General features: G+C 38.0%; 1 protein-coding gene across 1 annotated transcript in view; it reads right to left on the reverse strand.

Annotated features, from left to right (window-relative positions):
- Positions 1-8412: 8412 nt before the first annotated feature.
- Positions 8413-23121, reverse strand: part of LOC111146101 (leucine, glutamate and lysine rich 1) — a 173937-nt gene continuing 159228 nt past the window's right edge. Inside the window, exon 13 of the mRNA XM_022501491.1 lies at positions 8413-8898. Coding sequence (XP_022357199.1) covers positions 8413-8898 — 486 coding nt within the window. The remainder of the gene's footprint in view (positions 8899-23121) is intronic.

Consider the following 23121-nt stretch of genomic DNA (forward strand, 5'->3'; position numbering starts at 1 on the left):
TACACTTTTATTCAACATAGTACTGGAAGTCCTAGCCCCAGAAATCAGACAACAAAAAGGAATAAAAAGCAGCTAAATCAGTAAGGAAGAAGTGAAACTTTCAATATTTGCAGATGACATGATACTCTATATGGAAAATCCAAAAGACTCCATCAAAAAAGTGCTAGAACTGATAAACGAATTCAGTAAAGGTCACAGGATACAAAATCAATGTGCAGAAATCTGTTACATTTCTATATACTAATAATGTGGCAACAGAAAAAGAAATTAAGAAAACAATCCCATTTACAATTGAACCAAAATAACAAGGTATAAGGAATAAATCTAACTAAAGAGGTGAAAGACTTGTCCTCTGAAAACTATAAAACACCAATGAAAGAAACTGAAGATGACACAAAGAAATGGAAAGACATTCCATATTCACGGATTGGAAGAAGAAATGTTGTTTAAAAAGCCATATTACCCAAAGGAATCTATAGATTAAATGCAATTCCTATTAAAATACCAATAGCATTTTTCACAGAACTAGAACAAACAATCCCAAAATTTGCATGGAATCACAAAAGACCCTGAATAGCTAAAACAATCTGGAGAAAGAAAAGCAAAGCAGGAGGCATCATAATTCCAGACTTCGAGTTATATTATAAAGCTGTAGTAATCAAAACAGTATGGTACTGGCACAGAAACAGACACATAGGTCAACAGAACAGAATGGGAAACCCAGAAATAAATCCACAATGACATGGTCAATTGATCTTTGACAAGGCAGGAAAGAACATCCAATGGGGAAAAGACAGTCTCTCAAATGGTCTCTCAAGTGTCTCTCAACTCAAATGGTGTTGGGAAAACCAAACAGCAACATACAAAAAATGAAACTGGACCACTTTCTTACACCATACACAAAAGTAAATTCACAATGGATCAAAGACCTGAATGTGAGACAGGAAACCATAGAACACCGGCAGTAACTTCTTAGACATCAGCTGTGGCAACTTCTTTCTAGATACCTATCCTGAGGCGAGGGAAACAAAAGCAAAAATAAACTATTGGGGCTATATCAAAATTAAAGACTTCTGCACAGCAAAGGAAACAACAAAACTAAAAGACAACCTACGGAATGGGAGAAGACATTTGCAAATTACATACCTGATAAAGAGTTAGTACCCAAAATATATAAAGAATTTGTTCAACTCAACACCCCCAAAACAAATAATCCAATTAAAAAATAGGCAGAAGACATGAACAGACATTTCTCCAAAGAAGACATCCAGATGGCCAACAGACACATGAAAAGATGCTCAACATCACTCATCATCAGTGAAATAGATATGAAAACTACTATGAGATATCACCCTACAACTGCCAGAATGGCTAAAATCAACAAGAAATAACAGGTGTTGGTGAGGATGCAGAGAAAGGGGAACCCTCCTGCACCATTGGTGGCAATGCAAACTGGTGCAGCCACTCTAGGAAATGCTATGGAGTTTCCTCAAAAACTTAAAAGTAAAACTATCCTATGATCCAGTAATAGGACTACTGGGTATTTACCCAAAGAATATAAGAATGTTAATTCAAAGGGATACATACACACCTAAGTTTATAACAGCACTATTTGCAATAGCCAAGATTTGGAAGCAGCCCAAATGTCCATTGATTGGTGAATAGATAAAACAGATGTGATTTTATATTCATATATATAAATATATATATGTACATATATATACAGTGATTCTCAGAGAAAGACAAATACCTTATGATTTCACTCCTATGCAGAATTTAAGAAATTAGACAAGCAAAGGGAAAAATAAGAGAGTTGGAGACAAATCAAGAAACAGACTCTTAATTATAGAGAACAAACTGCTGGTTACCAGAAGGGAGGTGGATGGGGGATGGGTGAAATAGGTGATGAGGATTAAGGAGCGCTTTTGTGATGAGCACCGGGTATTGTATGGAAGTGCTGAATCACTATACTGTACACCTGAAACTAATATAACACTGTATGTTAACTAACTGGAATTAAAATAAAAACTTAAAAAAATAAAAAGGTAATAAAAAGAGAAATATTAAAAATAAATAATAGTATATTAGTAACTAATAATGTATCAATCCACAAGGACTTTATAAAGTTATGTATATGTTGTGGTAGTAATTTAATAACATACTCCCATGTTATTAAATAAAAGGTTTATAATCACAAAAGTATCTTAATATTTTATTTTTAATGTCCTATTTATAATATACTGATTATCTTTACAACATCCTTTGTAACTATTTAAATTTATGATGAAATATTTTAGAGATATTTTAGAAATATTTTAGATATTTCTAAATATTTCTAAATATTTTAGAGATAAAAATGTGTGAGAGGTATGTAGTTTTTTCAAAGCAAATTTTCAGGGTACATACCTAAAAACATCGACTTAACATTCTGGGGGGAAGGATGCCTGGGTGGTTCAGTTGGTTAAGCATCTGCCTTTGGCTCAGATCATGAACCCAGGGTCCTGGGATCAAGTCCCACATAGAGCTCCTTGCTCAGCAGGGAGCCTTCTTCTCCCTCTGCCTGCCAATCCCCCGCTTGTGCTCTCTCTCTTTCTGACAAATAAACAAAATCTTTCAAAAAAATTTTTATCTAAGTAGTCTACATTTCACAATCCTCAAAAGACAACCAGAATTACCAGATTTGCTTTTGAAAATCAGATATCCAAATATGTACCATTATGAGATTAAAATTTAAGAATATTCAGTAAGTTGCCAATGATCAAAATGAAAGCATTTCTATTGGATTTTTTAAAAAATAACAAATCTTCAGTTCTTTGCAGGCTCAGAAACTTGGATCAAGACATAAGATTTTATGACTATTGATTGGATACTGACTTCCTTTAATTCACTAGTTTTTCTGGAGAGCTTTCCAGATTTACAATCACCTGGGGGGGGGGGAGAATTTTGAGTGTACTTTTACCTGAGTAAAAGTTGGATGGGTCAACAGCGGGATGGGTGGTCTCAGAGCACCATTGGTTTCAGTTAGGCATAAAGGAACTGAGTCTAGCAAGATTATTTCTATTCAATACTAATGCATAGCTCTTAGAGGCAGAATACGCCAGGGCCAAGGGCACCACTGTGAGCAGAGATTTTCATACTTTAATAAGAATCACCTACAGATCTCATTAAATTTCATTCGGTACCCTTGGGTGTGAGGCCCGATAGTCTGCATTTCTAACAAGCTCCCTGGAAACACTGATCCTGCTGGATCACTTTGAGTGGCAAAAGTTCACAGCACTTATACTATTCTTCCAGTCTAGAAATGAGATGTTTGGCCAAGAGCTGGAGGCCATGACTTTCTCATCAAGTCAGCTGTTAAGCAGTTACAAGGATTTAAAAGATTATTTAAAAGATTATTAATTATTTATTATTCTTATAAAGGTACCGATTTTCTCCTTCTGTAAAATTACAGGTCTGGTCCAGAAGATGTGTCAGGTCATTTCAGAATGATAACATTTAGGGATTTTAAGATAACACTTATTTTTATTTTGGCTGCTATGTCCTGTATTTTTCCTCATAAACAGTTAACAAAAATCAGAAAAGGTTTTATTGCACTATATTACTCCCAAAGGCCACCACTGAGTTGTGCTTTGCATTCTTTGAGGCCAAGATGATAGCTATTTTTTTAAATGTCAATTTCCACATTCTTCCTCCGTAATTCTTTGAACACTATTCAGATTTGAATTTTCTTTTAACTTTAAGGAAGATTCTTATGAATATGGAGTCTGTGGAATGAGTTACCGGTTGCTCAAATGAAAATGTAGTTGCTATGATTTTACATTTTTCAGAGAAGTTGTAATATTATTATTTTTTTAAGATTTTATTTATTTATTTGACAGACAGAGATCATAAGTAGGCAGAGGCAGGCAGAGAGAGAGAGAGGGAGGCAGGCTCCCTCCTGAGCAGAGAGCCCGATGCGGGGCTCGATCTCAGGACCCTGAGATCAGGGCCTGAACCAAAGGCAGAGGTTTTAACCCATTGAGCCACCCAGGCACCCCAAGAAGTTGTAATATTCTTAAGCAGAGGGTGATATTTTAATTGGAGCCAATCTCATACACTGCACCCCCTGCTAAGAGGCAATCACTAGTAATAGTTTCAAAATATATTTAACAGGGAACAAATTCTTTCTCTTCTCTGAATAGAATTGGAGTCAGCTCCTTCTTGTTTATTTCCAATATCAACATCTTTATTCAGAACTTTATGTAACTCTTGTCTCAACTACCATACTAATCTACCAACTTGTGTTCCATCTCCAATCTTGCCACTCCATAATTATTCCTATAAAGCCCTGCCAGATTTCAATGAAGTGCATGTTTCTTCTAGACAAAATGCTGCAAAGGCCTTTATTTAACACCTTCATGCTATGGGGTCAGGTTCCTACTACTTCCCTTCACCAAGTATTTTCTACACTTCTCATATCTGCACCTCTTTATACATCTCCTCTATGTGGTATAACTTCTTCTATAAAATCCTATCAATTCTTTAAGACCTATGATAAATACCAATTCTTGCCAAAAATATTCCTTGATTCTTCCAGCAAGAAGTTGAATTCACATAACACCTTGCTTTTGACTCTCTTCTCAACATCTACTGCCCAGGGTTACAGTTTTTGTATATGCTTCCTCCCCTCTCTACTATACAACTCTTGGGAATCTGTAGTCTGTCTTCATTATTGTACCTCTCAGAGTGCTTTTTCAATTCTCTATATCTGTTGAAGAAATGAGTGAATGTATAATATAGCTTCACTGTTATTCTATAGACCAAGATGCTCAGAAACTGTACATGTTTTAAAATTATTCCTTAGTCTTAGTATTTCTTTTGGATAAATTACTTAATCTCTATGACACAGTATTCTCTTATATATTTGGGGGTGGGGTAAAAGAGGTCTAGTAAATATTTTTACTCATTTAATGGATATAAAGCACTATGCTATATGAATGCTGGAGAAGAAGGAAATTTTTTGACTTTCTGGATCATGGTAAATATTGTCATTGGATTTGTGTGTTTCAGATTCAAGTACTGTGTTGTCAAGAAAGTTTTATGTGTGAATTAAGAATAAACCAAGATGACATAATTTATATTTAAGATTCTAAAGATGCAACGTAATTATATGGGCTTCACAATTTATCGCTATATAGGGTTAATATTTTCAAATGGAAAAATAGAATTTCTTCCTGAATATACCATAGACACCACCTTAGGAATGGTGCCATTATTGTCTATCATGTCTTGGGGAGCCATCAAAGTTGTCTTGTGCAAGGTACGGTGGACATACGTTATTTTCTTAAAATATAAAAGTGAAAAAGTAAAAAAAAAAAGCTATACTTATTGTAGGATTTGTGAACTTGGGTACATATTAAATTGCTTTTTTGTGCTCCATTAAATACAATATGATGGTCAGGAATTTTCAGCTCCAGTGCATTAACCCTTTTGGGTTACTTAGGTTGCTCTATCAATGCAATATTATAATAATTGTAAGAACATTACAAGATGAAGCTTGAGAAAATTTGTTTCATAATCAAAGAAATTAGCTATAATTGATCTGTAATATTATAAAAATGTTTTCAGACTAACAGAACATCAAAAAAATTTTAGTTTTACATAATTTTCAACATTAATGCCTCTTTTAGTCAGTTTCATTGCCAGGAAATATAACTTTTAAGTAATTCTAAGTATAAATATGGTAATTTAATTCAATAAAACTTTCATAAATTACTTGAGAAATCTATGTTAACTATAGAAGAATTCTCCCATCTTTGTCTACCAATACTAGTTTAAGAAGAAAAAACAAATACGATATAATTCTGTAAGGAATGTTTTCTGTGACATTCTTTTCTTTTCGTACCTATCAATCCTTCCATTGAGGTCATGGAAAACATATATATATAGAGAGAAATGAAAACTAATAGACTTAAATTAATATGCATTACACTCATTTGAGAGCTTTAATTCACTATAATGTTCACTACTTTCTTGACATTCCTGATACTGTTTCATGGCAAGAGTTAGCTTATCAGTGAGAAAATCTAGGAGTCTGTGTCCTTAACACCCTCTTTACATACAGTAATGTGATTCTCTTTCCTTTGTCTTTCTTTAAAAGATACCAGCACATAACTTAGATGGCACCATGCAAGTGGTCTAGTTTGAAACAAATGTAAATATTGTCCCTCTGTTTATCCATGAACTTACCTTTCTAATATACTTGTGGACTATAACACAGCCTTACTGCACATCCTGATTCTATCCTCAGAAAGATTATTGACATAATTACTCATTATAATGCAAGAGTGTAACAGCAAACCAAGAAACCAGGTTTTGCACTTTACATCGCTTTAGAAACGCTTACGTGTGACTTTCTTTACAAATTTAAATCTGTTCACATTTTGGGAAAAATATATCCCCATGGCTCCTGAAGGGAGCTGAAACTGCAAAAATTGGAAAAACGTGTATCATCTGATGACAAAGACGGCTGCCCCAAATATTCTTGTAGGCTTAATAAAGTTTTCACTAGTTTTGCCGTCTACCTTATGTCACTGGTACTTGCAATAAACCTGCAAATACCAGAAACATCGAGGTTCCCAGAGTGTGGCATGAGTACTACTGTTATTATATGAGATGATTTTAGGGGGTACACCAATTAACATTTAGTATTTTAAAGTGTTAGAAGAAATATACCTAGCAAATCAAACTCGTTACTCTACAGTTATTCTTTCTTGGGTCAAGTTTTCTTTTTACATAACTTTAAGCTTAAAAAGTGAGTGCATTTAAAGAAAATATTAGGTAAATACTATGTAGGGCTTCTGTCGTGATGGAGGCTGGGGAATCTGATGAGTGGAAAAGCGAGGGGGAAAGTTGGGGTCAGTTAATAGTGGTCTGGTTTTAGCTCTGTCACTAATTAGCAATGCTGCTTTAGCCAAGTCAGACCTCTTTGGGCATCTATTCCTTATTTGGAAAGAGATGGTTCTATTCCTTATTTGGAAAGAGATGGTTGGGGGTCACTATTCTATGATGTTTTATTCTCTTTTCAAATGCCATTATAAGGAATTCTGGTCTCTGTAAAGCAACACTCAGCATTCTAAGTCTTAATACAAGATGTACTCACTTAAACTAGTCAGGGAAATCAGCAGACCTGATAGGGAATTTTTTTTTTTTTTTTTTTTGAGGTTAAAACACTGTACTGGTAGATTAGACTAATCCTTTGAAAGATTAGACATAAATCTGAATTTACTTAGTAGCTTTACTTTTTTTTTTCCAGATGTGAAGGATTCCAAGTGCCTTTGGATTCTCTCATCAAGATGATAGCCAAACAGAGGAGAGTTTTACGTGCCATATTTCATGTTATTATATCCTTATCCAGGAGTAAGAAGCCTGGATGTCCCTGATAGAATCAGATGAAGGATTTAAGTAAAGTCAGTCCTGAAAGAAAAATACATTTCAGTTTCAAGGGGGGAAAAGACAGACAAACATTAGCTTAAGGTAAAGAGTTGTGTTTTAAGAAACAGGAGGGGCCTGAAGCTTTTTAACTTAAAATAGCTGATTTGGTTGCTCGTTTTAATTTTTCACTCTGAAAACAGAAAATATGTTAACTAGTCACCCATCTTGGGGAGTAATAAAATGTGAACCCCAAATTAGCACTATGTATCTCTATAGAACAGTCTTGAATTAGTTCTTTTCCCAATGGTTGAAGGATATGAGCATCAAATAAAAATCTGATTGTGATTACTAAAAATGTAGAAAATGTAGAAAATCTTTCTTGAATTGGAGTTGCTGTCCCTTTTCCTAGAAGGTCCCAAGTTCACAGGGAAGACTGCCTTCTTGAAGGATACCTTACCTATCATTACTTCTGGCCTAAAAAGAAACTGAATTAACCAATTAGACTGTGAGGTAAAAAAGAGGTTTCTATGATGATGATGAATTCTGTGAATATTTGAACTAAACACTTTGGAAATTATCAAATGTAGGACTAAAGTACTTCTGTTTTCTATTTGGAAATATGAATTACATCTATTTCACCCATTCAGCTCAACAAAGGAACAAACACTGACAAAACCAATACAATCTAATTTTTTGTGGAAATATATCTGCTTGTAATGGTGCAAAAAAAATATATATATATAGCAAAGATGCCATGAGTGAAAATTTTCACCTATGCTATCTAAAAGGGTATATTCATATACCACACCTAAAGATGCAATATAGAAATATGGACACTGGCCTTTTGGAATATCAACAACATCATTATCTATGGCAACTTCAAAGGTCTCTTAGAAAATGTGGCTTCACAATTCCTAGTTTTCCCAATTATCTTATTAAAAACATCTATAAACACACATTCTTGATCTGCGATAATAATTTGACCTTTGTCATCCTCAGTCACCGTGCATCTCTGGCCCACTGGGGAAGACCAGGTGTGCTGGGGGGAGCTGCTCCTGACTGGACCGATCCCTGCTGACTCAGTCTCCTCCGCAGAATGGTGGCCAGCCTTTGTCTGGTCTCATTTACTGAAGATGCTCGACCCCTGGGAGGAGGATGGGGTTGGGGGATAGTGGGCAAACCTGAGCCGCTGAGCCTCTTGGACTGAGGCGAGGTTGGGGAAGCGGCAGGTTTTGACACTCTGTGCAGGCTGGGGATTTTGATTCCTTTTCCAAAGTTCGGTCTTGTAAGGCTCCTCTCTCCCTGATTACTGACCACTACAGCAGAGGAGGTTAGGCTGCCCGGGCTAAGGGAACACGGTGATAGAGGTGAACTTCCACTGAGTTTCCTGAACTCCAGGAGCTGTTCTCTGGCTTGACTCAAAGCCTCTGTCAGTTCAAAGCGTTCTTCGCACTCCCTCCTCACTGTTTCCTGAAGAAAAGTGTTCTGAAACGAGAAAAGAGGGGGGAATGCATCCCTAGCTTTAAACTGTACATATGGAGAGTTATTGGCAATGTAACTAGAGAATTGAACCAGAAATCAGAAGCCTTGTCTTTGACTGTCTTTGTGGATACTCTGCCACATGGGACAGACAAGTCAAAAATGCGAATGATTTGTGAAGCAGGAAAGAACTTTAAGAGGACATCCGGTTCAATCCTTGCAGTTTGCAGAATAGGAAACAAGAGCCAGGACCACTCAGATGGGTAGTGGGGGGCTGGGGCTGGAACCCAGAACTTCTGATGGCTACTTTAGTGGGGTTTCAGCTTGTTGGCAAGTGTGATGTGTAATAGCTAATATCTGTAGGGGCAAGTATGTTATTTTACAATGAAGGTAAATTGCAATATATATGATAAAATTGCTTGAATTATAAGACTGAAAGAATTGAACATATCAGCCATGATATTTAAATAATAAAATCAGTTACTTTATACAAGGCTTTCTCAGTAGAACTTAAATATACTGATCATTTGCTATTTTGTAAGATATATATCAAAATAGGGGTGCCTGGGTGGCTCAGTGGGTTAAAGCCTCTGCCTTCGGCTCAAGTCATGATCCCAGGGTCCCGGGATTAAGCCCCATATTGGGCTCTCTGCTCAGCAGGGAGTCTGCTTCCTCCTCCTTCTCTGCCTGCCTCTCTGCCTACTTGTGATCTCTGTCAAATAAATAAATAAATAAATAAATAAAATCTTAAAAAAAAAGATCTATATCAAAATAAAGAACATCTTTTGCTTTTAATTCCATTCAGCAATCATTTGTCAAGTCAAATGACTTGGATACAATACTTGCTCTCAAGAAGTCTGCAGCCTCATGAGTTTGAGCAGAGCCTTTTTTTTTTTTATGTCTCTTAACAGAATTTGGAGCCAAGGGCAAAAGCTATGGAGTTGAAGATAAGGAATAACTTTTTAATAGCCAGAGCTATCCAGAGGATACTCTGAAAGGCTGATTCTCACGTGACTGGGATATACTGGAGCAAATTCAAGCTTCAAATGTGTGACTAGACTAGAGATCACTAAGGCCTCTTCCAATTCTGTGACTCTACGGTTTTAGTTAAAGAGCTACCCATCTTTCATCTATGGAATTCATCCAAATTACTTCAAGGCCCATGGTAAGAATTAAGTCTTGGACCTTTCTAACCTTCTGACATTCATGTCTGTCTGATGTCAAAAAAGAGGTTGTACAGTAAACAAGGTAGCTTCACCATAGCTACTTCAAGGTAGCTCACAATTAAAATGATTGTGCTATAGGAGTCTTTGACTAAAGTGAATTTCTGTCAGGTTATTGTGTTTGTAAAACTATCCAAGGCATTCCCAACTCTGACTCTCAGCAGGAAGTATCTTCCTAAGGCTTTCCTGACTAATCTGCTGTCAGTGGAACTAAATAACAAAGTATCCAAGAAAGTAGTATCTTGTGTATTTGAGTTTCTTGTGATTATGATCAGAATTCTATTCAATTCTAAATTTGGTAATCAGCATTGAAGAATATGGCACAATTCCAGATTAACAGTTGCTCCATAATTTTCTCTAAAATCAGCAGCATGTCACGGTCAAACAAAGTCTCATCATTTACATATATTAGCAACACACATATGTGTCCATATAATCACATATTTTTAAAAATCATGAGGTTAAGTATTTGGTTCCAGTTAGGTTAGGGTTGTTGTTCCAATTAGGTTCTTTTGTTGTTGTTATCGTTGTTGTTGTTTTCTTGTTGTTTTGGGTTTGTGTTTTTGTTTGTTTGTTTTTTTGAGGAGTTGGAGACCAAGGATGATGTTTGTGGCCTTCTCTTCTGGTTTTCATTAACTCTACCTGAAATTCTTGTTGAAAAGGTAAGGGAGGGAGGGCTAGAGAAGATTAATCAGTTGCTATGTTAGGTGTCATCTCATTTCCTGCTTTCAACAACTATATTTGACAAGGAAAGACACAGAAGCCCCACTGCTTATGTGACTTGCTGAGAGTAACCCAGCTCTGAAGTGGCAGGGTCTTGCCTGCTTCCAGAGCCCTGCTCCCAGCTGCCCAGGCCTAAATGAATTGTCTAATTAGTTATATCAAGCAGGTACCATTTTGTTCTATGACACGGAAACAATTTAAAAAAAAAGACATTTGGTTTTGCCCAAGTTTTCTAAACATAATCTAAACTTTATTTTAAAAGGCACAACCATCAATGTATTATTTTCTCTTTACTAGTGAGTTAGTTGGCAAAATGTGTTGAAGTGATTAGATATAAGAGGTTTCCAATATCTTTGTATAAAAAATCCCCTGATTAAGAAAGCTGTAAGAAAGACTTAAGTTTATTTGTATATATAAAAGAGTGAATAGCAGTTAACTAATGAGGTCAACAAATTGGTGACATGAATAATAGGTCCACCAATATGGAAGGATAACGTGATGGGTGATGTTATGACAGGAGCTCTCATTAAAAGAAAAAAGAAAATTCAATCCATTTACTAAAATTAAATTGAAGTCTGAAAGGAAGGGAGCAGTGTTCTATGGAAAACATCCATTAAGCAAGTCACTTAAAAGCTATTTTAGGCAAGTGACACTCTACTGAAGGGGGAAATGAAAAGGTGGAGTGAACCCAAAGATGTCCCATAGCAAGTCTAATGGGAGCAAAGTGCCCGCCAACTCCAGACTGAACTTCGGAAGGGCTGCTGACCATCTTGGTCTGGGGCCCACTTCTCTGGAACTCATCCTTCTTCAAGGCTATTAGCTTCCAGTACAAAGGACTATTTCTCTTTCTTCTATTATTTCCAAGCCAGGAGGACCTCTCAACTGAAAAAGCCTGCAGTTAGAACTTCTATTTTTGTCTTTGCCACAAACGCTGTGAAATCTCAGGTGAATCTCACAATATCTGCATATCCTCTGCTACCTCCTCTTTTTTTTGCGGGGGCGGGGGGGGGTTTGCTGAGAGAGAGGGATTCTTCAGAGAGAATCCTAAGCAGGCTCCAAAGCAGAGCCTGAAACAGGACTTGATCTTACAACTCTGGATATCATGGCCTGAGCTGAAATCAAGAGTCAGACACTTGACCAACTGAGCCACCCAGATTCCCCTGCTACCATCCTCTTTTAAAATTGATGTTACAACTCAGTTTTGTACAACAGGCAATTCAGATGTTATAATTCATTCAACTATGGAGTAACAAAATGGAAATAGAACACATCAAGTTGAGAGGATTGCTATTTCAGGGGTGGACTGTGTGTGACAGGGCATGACAAGAGCACACGTGGATGGGGCCAATAAGTAAGTCAGTAAGGCACATTACTGGAAAATTCCATCATGTGTGGAAAAGAATCATTCACTTGTGATTAGATTGCTTTCAGTGATTTAGGCAAGATGTCTCTTTTGGGGCTGTGTTTTTGAAGGTGTATTGTTACAGGGTTTTAATGTGTGTTTTCACTGAACAACATAAGGAAAATGTGTAAGACGGAAGTGCAGTAAGATGGAAAATCCTGGGCAAACTTGAGAATAATCCGGGAAGCCATAACATTATAAATGTTTCAGGTAAAATTATCTTTGGCCATATCTTAGCATGATAAAATGGTTTCAGTGGGTTGTAACTAAACTATAAGTCAAAATGAAAAGGGAGACACGAGCCAGGTGAAGAAGGGGCAGTGGGGTTTTCTAAGGCAAAGTAGACAGGGAGAGGCACATCTTGGGATGACACGTAGCTTAGTAGGACTTGGGTACAGAATGCGGAAGGGGGAAGAGAGACCAGGACTGAGGAAGAGAAGAGTGAGCAGGGTCAGATTGAAGAGGACTTTAGTAACATGATAATACGAGAGTTTTACCTTAATTCTGAGGGCCATATGGAGTCATTGAAAGGTTCATTTCAAGCAGGGGGCTGGCATGGTCAAATTTGCATTAAGGAAAGATCCATTTGCTAACACGGGAAAATGGCCCCAAGTGGGGCAAGATGGGAGGCAGGGAGGATAGGAGGCCATTATTTTCACACAGGAGGTTCCTAAACCTTCTGCCCCCTGATTAGGGTGGCCTGGGCATGAAAGAACTACTGTTTCTGGGTCCTTAAGCTCTGTTGATGGTGCAGAACATTAACTATAGATGGGTCTATAACATTTTCAGATGAAGGCCCTTTGAGGGGGTTTAAAATATGGCTTAATCGTACTCTCACTGGCTAAGTAAATGTCAAAAAGAAAATATAAATTAGCTCGCCATCTGTTTGAAATTTCTAATATTAAAAAATGGCCAATTTTTAAATTTCCCCCCATTCTTTGCAATGTAAGTGTGGTTTATTTTTATGTTTGTTTTCATTTTTATCCTTAGCGACAGCTGGATTGCTTTCAATTCCAAAAATAGTGGAAGAAGCAAGAGAAGGCTTTGCTGGCTAACTTGATTACTCTGAAGGTGAGAGTCCCATTTGCGATGGCAATCAACTGAATCTGGCGACTGGGGGAATATGCCAGGAAAGCAAGTCCTCAGTGAAGAATGAGCACAGATGGGTGTCTTTCTTTGTGCTTTATACCCAGTGAGTTCTGAACCAGTCATGGAACGATCAGATTATAGTTTTCATCTACCCAGACTAGATATGTCCCAGGGTGAGTGGATGGCTGAACAACTCGGGGCTGGGGAAGGAAGGGAACCCCGGGGGAAGCGGAGACAAAGGGAAACGGTGGGAAAGGTGTAATCAGAACGATGAGTAGGAGCTAGGTTTCCATTTAAGGCTTCTGGTGAACTAATCTGATCAGTCCAAAACATTGCAGAAAAACAGTGAAAATGGCCCTTTGGTAAGACAGGAATGAGAATCTGAATATAGTTCCAGGAAATAAGTAAGACAGATGGATGTTAGTCCGGTTGTTCTAAAATTGCACTCCTATACTTACAAACATAATGGGCACTGCGAAATCACTACCGCTAATACACCAAAACAGAAGTAGAAACAGGGAAATAATCCCTTGGACTAATATGCTTCAAGAGCAGATTTTCTGAAGGGAGAGAAAGAGCCCATGAAGGCACAGAGTTCAGGATTCATTGTTCTAAGTCAATAATCTACTAGGAATTTAATTGATATTAATTCAGTACAATAGAAACATTTTTTTTTCTCATTCTGTCAATTTTCTGGCATCTATACTTTGCATCAGGACAAAGAGTCTCCGATGTGTAAAAGGCAGTCTTGTTTAGCTTTCCCTCTCAAATGCTGAAGCTTCTCAGTCTGACTACCACACTCCTGTCTGTCCCATGCCCCACCATTAAGGTTCTCAGGCTGTCACCCATCCTCCCTGCCAACTGACCATAGGAATAGCCCCTGACTCCTAAAAGTTTCCCCAATTCTCCCCCTGCTCCCTGGGGAGCCAGAGGTTAGAGAAGAGATTCAGATGTTCTAATTGTATTTGGTCCCAAAGTTGAGAACTACTCATTGGTTGATATACTAACTAGTACTTTGTTTGCTCATAAATGGGATTACCAGAGAAATGTGTACCATTTTATCTATATCAATTGAATATATGTAAATATAGAATATGCACATCCCAAAACTAAGCAAATACCTCTCACAAAAAAGCTATCTGTGTTTGCAAACAACATGTATTCCTCAAATTTAATCTTGAGTTTACATAGATCCATTGTTGCCAGATTAGTAAACTTTCCTAAATAAATGAGTTTTCCTTTTTAATAGATATTCTCTCAAAAAATATTTAAAAATCCCCCCAAATTTTAAAGTCATCCATGATCCTCAAATTTTTGAAAAATATAAGAAGTGAAACCCTGCCATCTCTTCCTACCCTCCAGAAAGTAATCACTGTAGATAGTGTGGGGAAAATTCTTCCTTCACTTTCTCCTATCACCTCTCTGTGTCTGTAACCCTACAGAGCAACCTCATGCACTCTCTTTTGTTTTCTAAACAAAATCATATCCAAGATGCCAAGAGATGATTAGGTGAATGAACAAAACCAACAAAAATAGCTATTGTCAAGAAAGCAAGTACACACCTACAATCCATTAGCCAAAATTTTGACATCCACCAACCTCTGAGAAGAAAAATTTGTGTAACTCACAATATTTGGTAACAAAATCTAATCTAAATCTAACAAAATCACTCAGTGGGGCTATTCCTATGCTTCAGCGTAGAAATAATTGATGTCGTTGCGTGAGAGGGTCCGCCCTAGATCTCTGGGGGCATAGGTAATTTACTAATTTTCTAAAATATGAAATAATTTGAATTTCAAAACCTATCTGAAACCAACATTTGTATAAGGGATTGTGGCCCCATAGAAGTTGCGTGCTCCCTTCTTTAAATTCTTTTTCTCCTTAGAGTCCTTGCTGGTATTTTCCAGCTTTCCTCCTCATTAGATATTCCTTCTCTGATGCCATTGTTGGATTCTCCTCCTTGAAGTCTCTAAAAGTTGGAGTGCCTATTCTCAACTCTCTATTATCTCAATTTCCTGGGATCTCATTCAGTACCAAGACTTAAATATCAGCTACATGTGGTTGTCTCAAAATCAGTCTCTAGTCAGCCTTCCCACGAACATACTGACCATTTAATACCTCCATCTGGATATCTAATAGACACATTAAGATTATTTTGTGCCAAATCAAATTCTTGATATTCCTGCCCAGTTGCATTCCTTTCCTAATGTTTCCCATCTCGGTAAATGGTACTTTCACTCACTTCGTTGCTGACATTCCAAACTTTGGCATCCTCCTTGATTCCTTTTCTGCTTTCACATCATCCAACCCATCAGCAATTTCTGTTGCCTCTACCTTGAAAATATATCCTGACTCTGGCCACTTCTCACCCTTTTCATCACTATGACCATACATGCATTTCTAGACCTTTTCAAGAGCTTTGTAATTGGTGCTTCTGTTTTCATTTTTGCCTCTCTTCGACCTATTTTCTCCACAGCAGAGTTATCCTCTAGAAATAAATCAGATCATGTCACCGCCTTGTTCATAATCTCCAGGTGGCTTTCCATCACACTAAGAGAACAATCCAAAGTCCTTGCTGCAAGTCCATAGACTCCACATGAATTAGTCCCTCCAACCTTGCTTTCTACCACTGTCCTCCTTGCTCACTAAGCTTAAACAATGCTTACTGACTTCCCTGTGGTTTCTCCAAAGTTCCCAAGATGTTCTTGGTTGCAGGGACTTTACACTTCACATTTCCTTTGCCTGGAATGTTCCTGTCCTCACTTTAGGTCTGCTTGAATATTATCTCTTCAGACAGTCCTCTGACCACAGGACCTCTCTTTCAGAAAGTATCCTTTTGCTCTATTTTTCTTCTTAGCATCTATTTTTTATTTTTATTTTCTAAAAATTTTATTATTTATTTTGAGAGAGAAAGAGAGACTGAGAGAGAGAGAAGGCATGTACTTGAGTTGGGAGAGGCGCAGAGGGGGAAGGACAGTGAAAGGGAAAGAATCCCAAGCAGACTGCGGTGAACTCAGAGTCAGAAGAGGGACTCAATTCCATGACCCTGAGATCATGACCTGAGCAGAAACAAGAATAAGATGCTTAACTGCCCAAGCCCAGGTGCCCCAGCATCTATTTTTTAAAAACCTTGCTACATGTTCTAAAACACTGTCTTTTATCCTATTCTCTGCCACTTTTTCTATTAGGTCCTTTTAATGTTATTCTTTTCCATATTTTTTTAAAATTAAAATAACATCTAACACATATTTAAAAATTAAAATAGTACTACAGTATAATGAAAAAAAGCACTCCTTCATACTTCCAAGTCCTACGTCCCAGAAACAGCTTTTTTCAGGTTTTTAAGCGGTTTCCTGTGATATTTATTTCCATATTCCTAAATAATAACATTATGGTTATCTCATGATTTTTCAGTTTTGAAGTCATTATCTACCAGCTTCATAGAATGGAAAATGAAGATTTAGCTTCCTATTCTAATTCTTAGTAGATATTTCACAGTCACCCCCAAAGATATTTCTCTTTTCCTGGGAGAAATTTCTATCTCAATTTTATTGGAAAATCTTCCCAACCTCCATGATGATTTTTAATCAAATCTATATTTTACTTTATATGATTAAAGTATATAAATATTATGTATACCTGAGCCATGCAGTGTACTATGGTTACATTTTCCTTCTTGTATGGCTTCCTTCCAAAGTTAATTATTGTACCACTGTTTATCTGCTTAGGGTTCTAGGTGTTGATTACTAATTTTTCGTCAAACCCACTTATAGAAATGTAAATATTTTCAACATGTTCAAATTCTCCAGGTAATCCAGCAGCTTCTCTTTGTTTTTGGAAACATACTTCTAAAAATCCTCTGTTCTTCTGACGAACCCAGCCTGGTTGTTCTCTAAGTCTGGTGCCCTGCTGTAATTCTTGGATTTCTCCCTACTATCGTCCTAGGGATTCTCTCCATTTCTCTCCTATGTTGGAACTCTTACTTCCTGATTCCTGTATCTTCTCCTTTCTTATTTTGTTCCATCATTGTGGTGTCATATATCATCTGATAACTTCCCAAGAAAGGCTGCAAAGGGAAGTACCATTTTTGAGAACTCTAATATCTGAGAATATCCTTATTTGACACTTGCTTGATTGATTTGGCAGGCTATAGAATTCTAGGTTGAAAATAGTTTTTCTTCAGAATGTGGAAGCCACTGTCTTCTGGTTTCTACTGCTATTGTTAAGAATGCTGAGGCTATGTTGATTCTTGATCCTTTTTAAGTGACACCCCTCCCCCCACCCTCCCGATCCCCAACCCCCAGCCCAGAAACTTTCTAAGTACTCATGTTTATCCTTAAGTATTGCTATATCATGATGAAGTGCTTTATGTGGTTGCTTTACCATCCATTATAGAAATGTACATCCTTCAGTATGTGGAAATGATCTTTTTTTTTTTTAATTTATTTGATAGACAGGTAGGCAGAGAGGCACACAGAGAGAGAAAGGAAGGGAAGCAGGCTCCCCGCCAAGCAGAGAGCCCGATGCGGGGCACGATCCCAGAACCCTGGGATCATGACCTGAGCCGAAGGCAGAGGCTTTAACCCACTGAGCCACCCAGGCGCCCCAGAAATGATCTTGATTAGTTTCTGGATAACTTTCTTTTACTTTCTCTGTTCTCTCTTTCCAAATCTCTTCTAATTTTCTTTTCTTTTCTCCATTTCTGCTTTTTTCTTCTAGTTTTTTTTTTTTGCCTTTTATTTTTATTTTTATTTTTTTATTTTTGTTAATAAATAATGTATTATTTGCCCCAGGGGTACAGGTCTGTAAATCATCAGGCTTAAACATTTCAGAGCACTCACCATAGCACATACTCTCCCCAGTGTCCATAACGCAGTCACCCTATCCCTACCTCCCCACTGCCAAGCAACCCTCAGTTTGTGAGTCTCTTATGGTTTGTCTCCCGATCCCATCTTATTTCATTTTTTCCTTTTCTACCACCCCACAACCTCCTGCCCTGCCTTTCAAATTCCTCGTATCAGAGAGATCATATAATTGTCTTTCTCTGATTGACTTATTTCGCTCAGCATAATACCCTTTAGTTCCATCCACATTGTTGCAAATGGCAAGATTTCATTTCTTTTGATGGCTGCATTATATATATATATATATATATATATATATATATATGTGTGTGTGTGTGTGTGTGTGTGTGTGTGCGTGTGTGTGTGTGTATGTACATACATACACACACACACGCACGCATATATATATATATATATATATATACACCACATCCTCTTTATACATTCTTCTGTTGATGGACACCTAGGTTCTTTCCATAGTCTGGCTATTGTGGACATTACTGCTATAAAACTTCGGGTGCATGTGCCCCTTCGGATCACTACATTTGTATCTTTAGGGTAAATACCCAGTAGTGCAATTGCTGGCTCGTAGGGTAGCTCTATTTTCAACTTTATGAGGAACCTCCGTGCTGTTTTCCAGAGTGGTTGCACCAGCTTGCATTCCTACCAACAGTGTAGGAGGGTTCCCCTTTCTCCGCATCCTCGCTTTCTTCTACTTTCTGGAAAATTTATTCATCGTTATCATCTAACCCAAGTATTGATTTTTTTACTTCAGCTCTTATATCTTAATAGTTACTCTTACTCTTTACTCATAGCCGCCTCCTCATGTTCTAAGGATGCAATATTTTTTTCTTTTCTCTCTGAGGATATTAATTATGCTATTTTTGAAGCTCACATTTTCTCCCTGCATTATTTTGTATCTTTTTCTTCTGAGTTCTTTTTTACTTATCTGTTTGATCTTTGTTTCTGTCTCAGATTAGAGGTATTTCTAAAACTTTTGGTGGTCTTTTGGCTGTTCATGTTTTTAAAAATGAGTCTCCAAAATGTTATTGGAAGCTACATGAGAGTTTACGTGGGGGCTTATTGATTTGCTATACTTCTTAGTGGGTAGATAAGACATGACTATCGTCATTGCACTGGGAGACCCCAATTATCAGGATCCATAGGTCTTGTCTTGTCTTTTGAGCCATCTCATTTCTCCAGAGAGGGCACTTCCAATTTCCTAGCTGTTGATATATAAACCCAGTTGTCTGTGTTCTGGGAAGTAAATGGGTAAAGTGGAAGAGGAGGTCTCACTCTTCAAGATAAAGACTTTCATTCCAGCCTTCTCCTACATTCTGCTGTTCTGTAACCTCAGGTCCAAAGCCTCTCACATTCAGTTTTTCTAGAATGTAAATCTTTGGTATCCTGCCAGAATGGTGAGTGAGGGTTGCTTAGGGGTTAGGGAGGGCATATGAGGATCTATCTGTTCCTTTTACATTCATACAATCCCATTTTCAGATTCACTCTTCTCTCTTTCAGAAGGTTCTGGTATCTCCAATTCCTGAGCCTTTCTAGGGCTATGTCACATAATCCTTTTAGGGGTTCACCCCAATCCCCACAGGCATTAGGTTTTAACATCCTACAGTCTACTAATTACTTCTGAATTATTTTCCAAAATTTGGTCAATATCTCTTTCATCTGATGTCAACTCCTTCCTCTCCTGTTCTCTTTTCCTTATGGATGTATTCACACTGTCATTTTAGTGCTGTTTTGAGATGAAGCATAGATAAACATATGTATTCAATTCTCCAAGTTTAATCAAGAACATTCCTTTTTATCTTTGAATGTCTTTGAGTTTCATTAGATGATTAGAGAAATTGATAGCTTTTAAAACTTTTGGACTTACCACATTCTTCCTCTGGATTACAACAAGACCCCTGACAGTGGGGTGGGGCGGGGCCACACTATCTTGACAGGACTCATATAAAGCTAGTAGGAAGGAAAACTGGCAGCAAGAAGCATGTGATCTATTTTAACCTGGTTTTAAATGATGATGTTCTGTTCTTTAACATACTAAGTTTCTTTTCTGACTTCTTTCTTCCTTAAAAAAAAATTTCAGGGATGCCTGGGTGGCTCAGTTAGTTAAGCCTCTGCCTCCAGCTCAGGTTATGATCCCAGGGTCCTAGGATGGAGCCCTGGATCTGGCTCCCTGCTCAGTGGGGAGCCTACTTGTTCCTCTCCCTCTGCTGCTCCCCCTGCTTGTGTTCTCTCTGTTAAATAAATAAATAACATCTTAAAAAAATTATTTCAATTTTTTTTAAATGTGTCTTCTCCCTATGAAAAATTTTCATGGGCCCTCTTTTCTCATTCACATTTCCCATTCAGTTTTACGTTCCATTTTTTCCTCTTATTCACCTGCACCTCTCATTGCTTCACCTTCTTGACCCCCGCTGTCTCTGTGGACACTCTCCAATAATTCATGCAGGGATGCCCATTTGCCCTTTAGAGGCTCTGGCTTTCCTCCTATCCTTGAGAACATTCTTCAAACAATTAAAAGCAAAGTCCACCCATTGTCTGACCCCTTGAAGAGAATAGGGCTTTCCTGTCCTTAATTAGCTTCCTTATTAGACCATTAATTTATCTTCATTCTAATGAGAATTTGCTCTTCACTTAAATGTTTATTTCTCTAGAATCTGAGAAATTTCAAGTGTGTGGAATGTATGCTCAAAATAATAGTGTTTTTCACTTTACATACTACCACCTCTATTCTTTCTGGCTCATAAATCCTATCACTTTTATTGTCTCATTTCCTCTTTTTTATAAGAATATTCTGGACTTTGGCATGCTTAACCAGAGAACCAGCCTTAGTTATTTACTCTTACAGTTCAATGGTAATTATTTAACTTCTAATGGAAAATCTAATCTACCTTCCTTCCTCCCACCCTAGCTAAAGGAAGTCTGTTCCCAGGATTGTCCTTAGGTAACTTTACTTTTAGAATGATCCCTTTCTAGGGGTGCCTGGGTGGCTCAGTGGGTTGAAGCCTCTGCCTTTGGCTCAGGTCATGATCCCAGGGTCCTGGGATCGAGCCCCACATCAGGTTCTCTGCTCTGCAGGAAGCCTGCTTCCTCCTCTCTCTCTGCCTGCCTCTCTGCCTACTTGTGATCTCTCTCTGTCAAATAAATAAATAAAACCTTAAAAAAAAAAAAAAAGAATGATCCCTTTCTATTCCCCAGTAATGATCAATGATTGTTTATGGGCCAAACCAGTGTCTTGTATATTTCAAAACTGTGCATTAAAAACGCAAACAAACAAACTCCATCTCTAAGGGGCTTCCTTTTACAACTAATGACCAGGAAGGGCTTCACATCTAGCTCCCTTTGTCTGAAAAAGAAATTCACTCTTCACTTTTAATCTAGCTTCTCTTGTCAAAGTTACCTCTAGTGCCTCTGAGATTGGCAGCCTCCAGAATGGCCCCCAGTTATCCCCGCCCTCTTGCTTATTCACCCCCTTGTGCAATCCCTTTGCCTTGAATGCAGGCTGGACTTAACTGACTCATTTCTAATGAACAGAATTTAGCAGAAGCACTGGGATGTCACTTCTGAAATTAGGTTAAAGACTGTGACACCCTCTCTTGCACTCTCAGTCTTGCCAGCTTGCTTGCTCTGAGGGAAGCCAGCTCCATGTGTAAGTTGTTCTATGGAGAAGGTCCTTATTGCGAGGAACTGAGGTAGTCCTCTGACCAATAGCCAACAAGGTGCTAAGGCTTTCAGCCCAACAGCCATAATAAAATGTATCCTGCTAACAACCACAAAGTGAGCATGGGAACAAATCCTCCTCTGGTTCAGCCTTCAGACAAAATTGTACCCCTGATCCCCTGACACCTACTTCATGAGAGGTTTTAAGCCAGAGGTACCCAGCTAAGCCACATTCAGATCCTGACCCACAGAAACTATGAGATAGTAAGTGTTTGTTATTTGAAACTACTGAATTTGAGAATAATTTATTGTGCAGCAAGGGATAACAAATACAGGTCCTTAAGGCCAATTTTTAACACTTCAGTCTGTGCTTTTTATATGTTAAGTCTTTGTTTAGGTCATTCTTTCCTCTGGATGTCAATTTTTTTTTTTTTTTTTAAAGAGGGAGTAGGGGAGAGGCAGAGGGAGAGAGGATCTTAAGCAAGCACATACATCAGTGCAGGGCCTGATGTGGGGCTCGATCTCATGACCCTGAGATCATGACCTGAGTCAAAATCAAGAGTCAGATGCTTAACCAACTGAGCCACCTAGGTGCCCCTGGATGTCAATTTAATTACTCATATAAGATTGTCTTTAAATTTTTCTTCAAAAGCATGAAATGGCAGTTGTCAGTCTTGTTCATAATTGCAGAGATAGGGCCTAGCACAGTGCCTGGTGCCTACACAGAGCCTCAGTATATACTTACTGGATTCAACCCTTCTATTTCTTCTGCTTGTCCTGGTTTATAGGCTACTCCTTACTTTCCATATTGACATTTCTTTGGTGATTTAAGAGTTAGAAAACCTGCTGGTCTAATTGCCTTGACCTTTCTTTCCCTTAACCTGCCGTTCCTTCTCTAGAGCTTCACTACTGTCTCACTTGAAGCAAACCCACATCGCCTCTCTCCTTAGGGTTTCTTCAGTGGAACTGAGTCCATGTGTGCTCTCCCCTCCCCCTCCTGCCTGCCTGTGAAGGCTCCTTTTATCAGGGAGGCTGTGCTGTTGTGTGTCAGCATAAGACTCTCAGATGACCCCCTAAACATCTGGAGAGGTAAGTAGTGTGCTTAGTGTTATTTTAAAATGAAAGAAGGAAGGAAAGGAGGAAGGAAGGAAGGGAGGGAGGGAGGGAGGGAGGGAGGGAGGGAGGGAGGAAGGAAGGAAATGAAATGAAACGAAATGAAACGAAATGAAACGAAACGAAACGAAACGAAATGAAACCTGGAGATGCTGAG

Source organism: Enhydra lutris, unplaced genomic scaffold, assembly GCF_002288905.1.
Source record: "Enhydra lutris kenyoni isolate GAN:26980312 unplaced genomic scaffold, ASM228890v2 scaffoldscaffold2, whole genome shotgun sequence".
Lineage (NCBI taxonomy): Eukaryota > Metazoa > Chordata > Mammalia > Carnivora > Mustelidae > Enhydra > Enhydra lutris.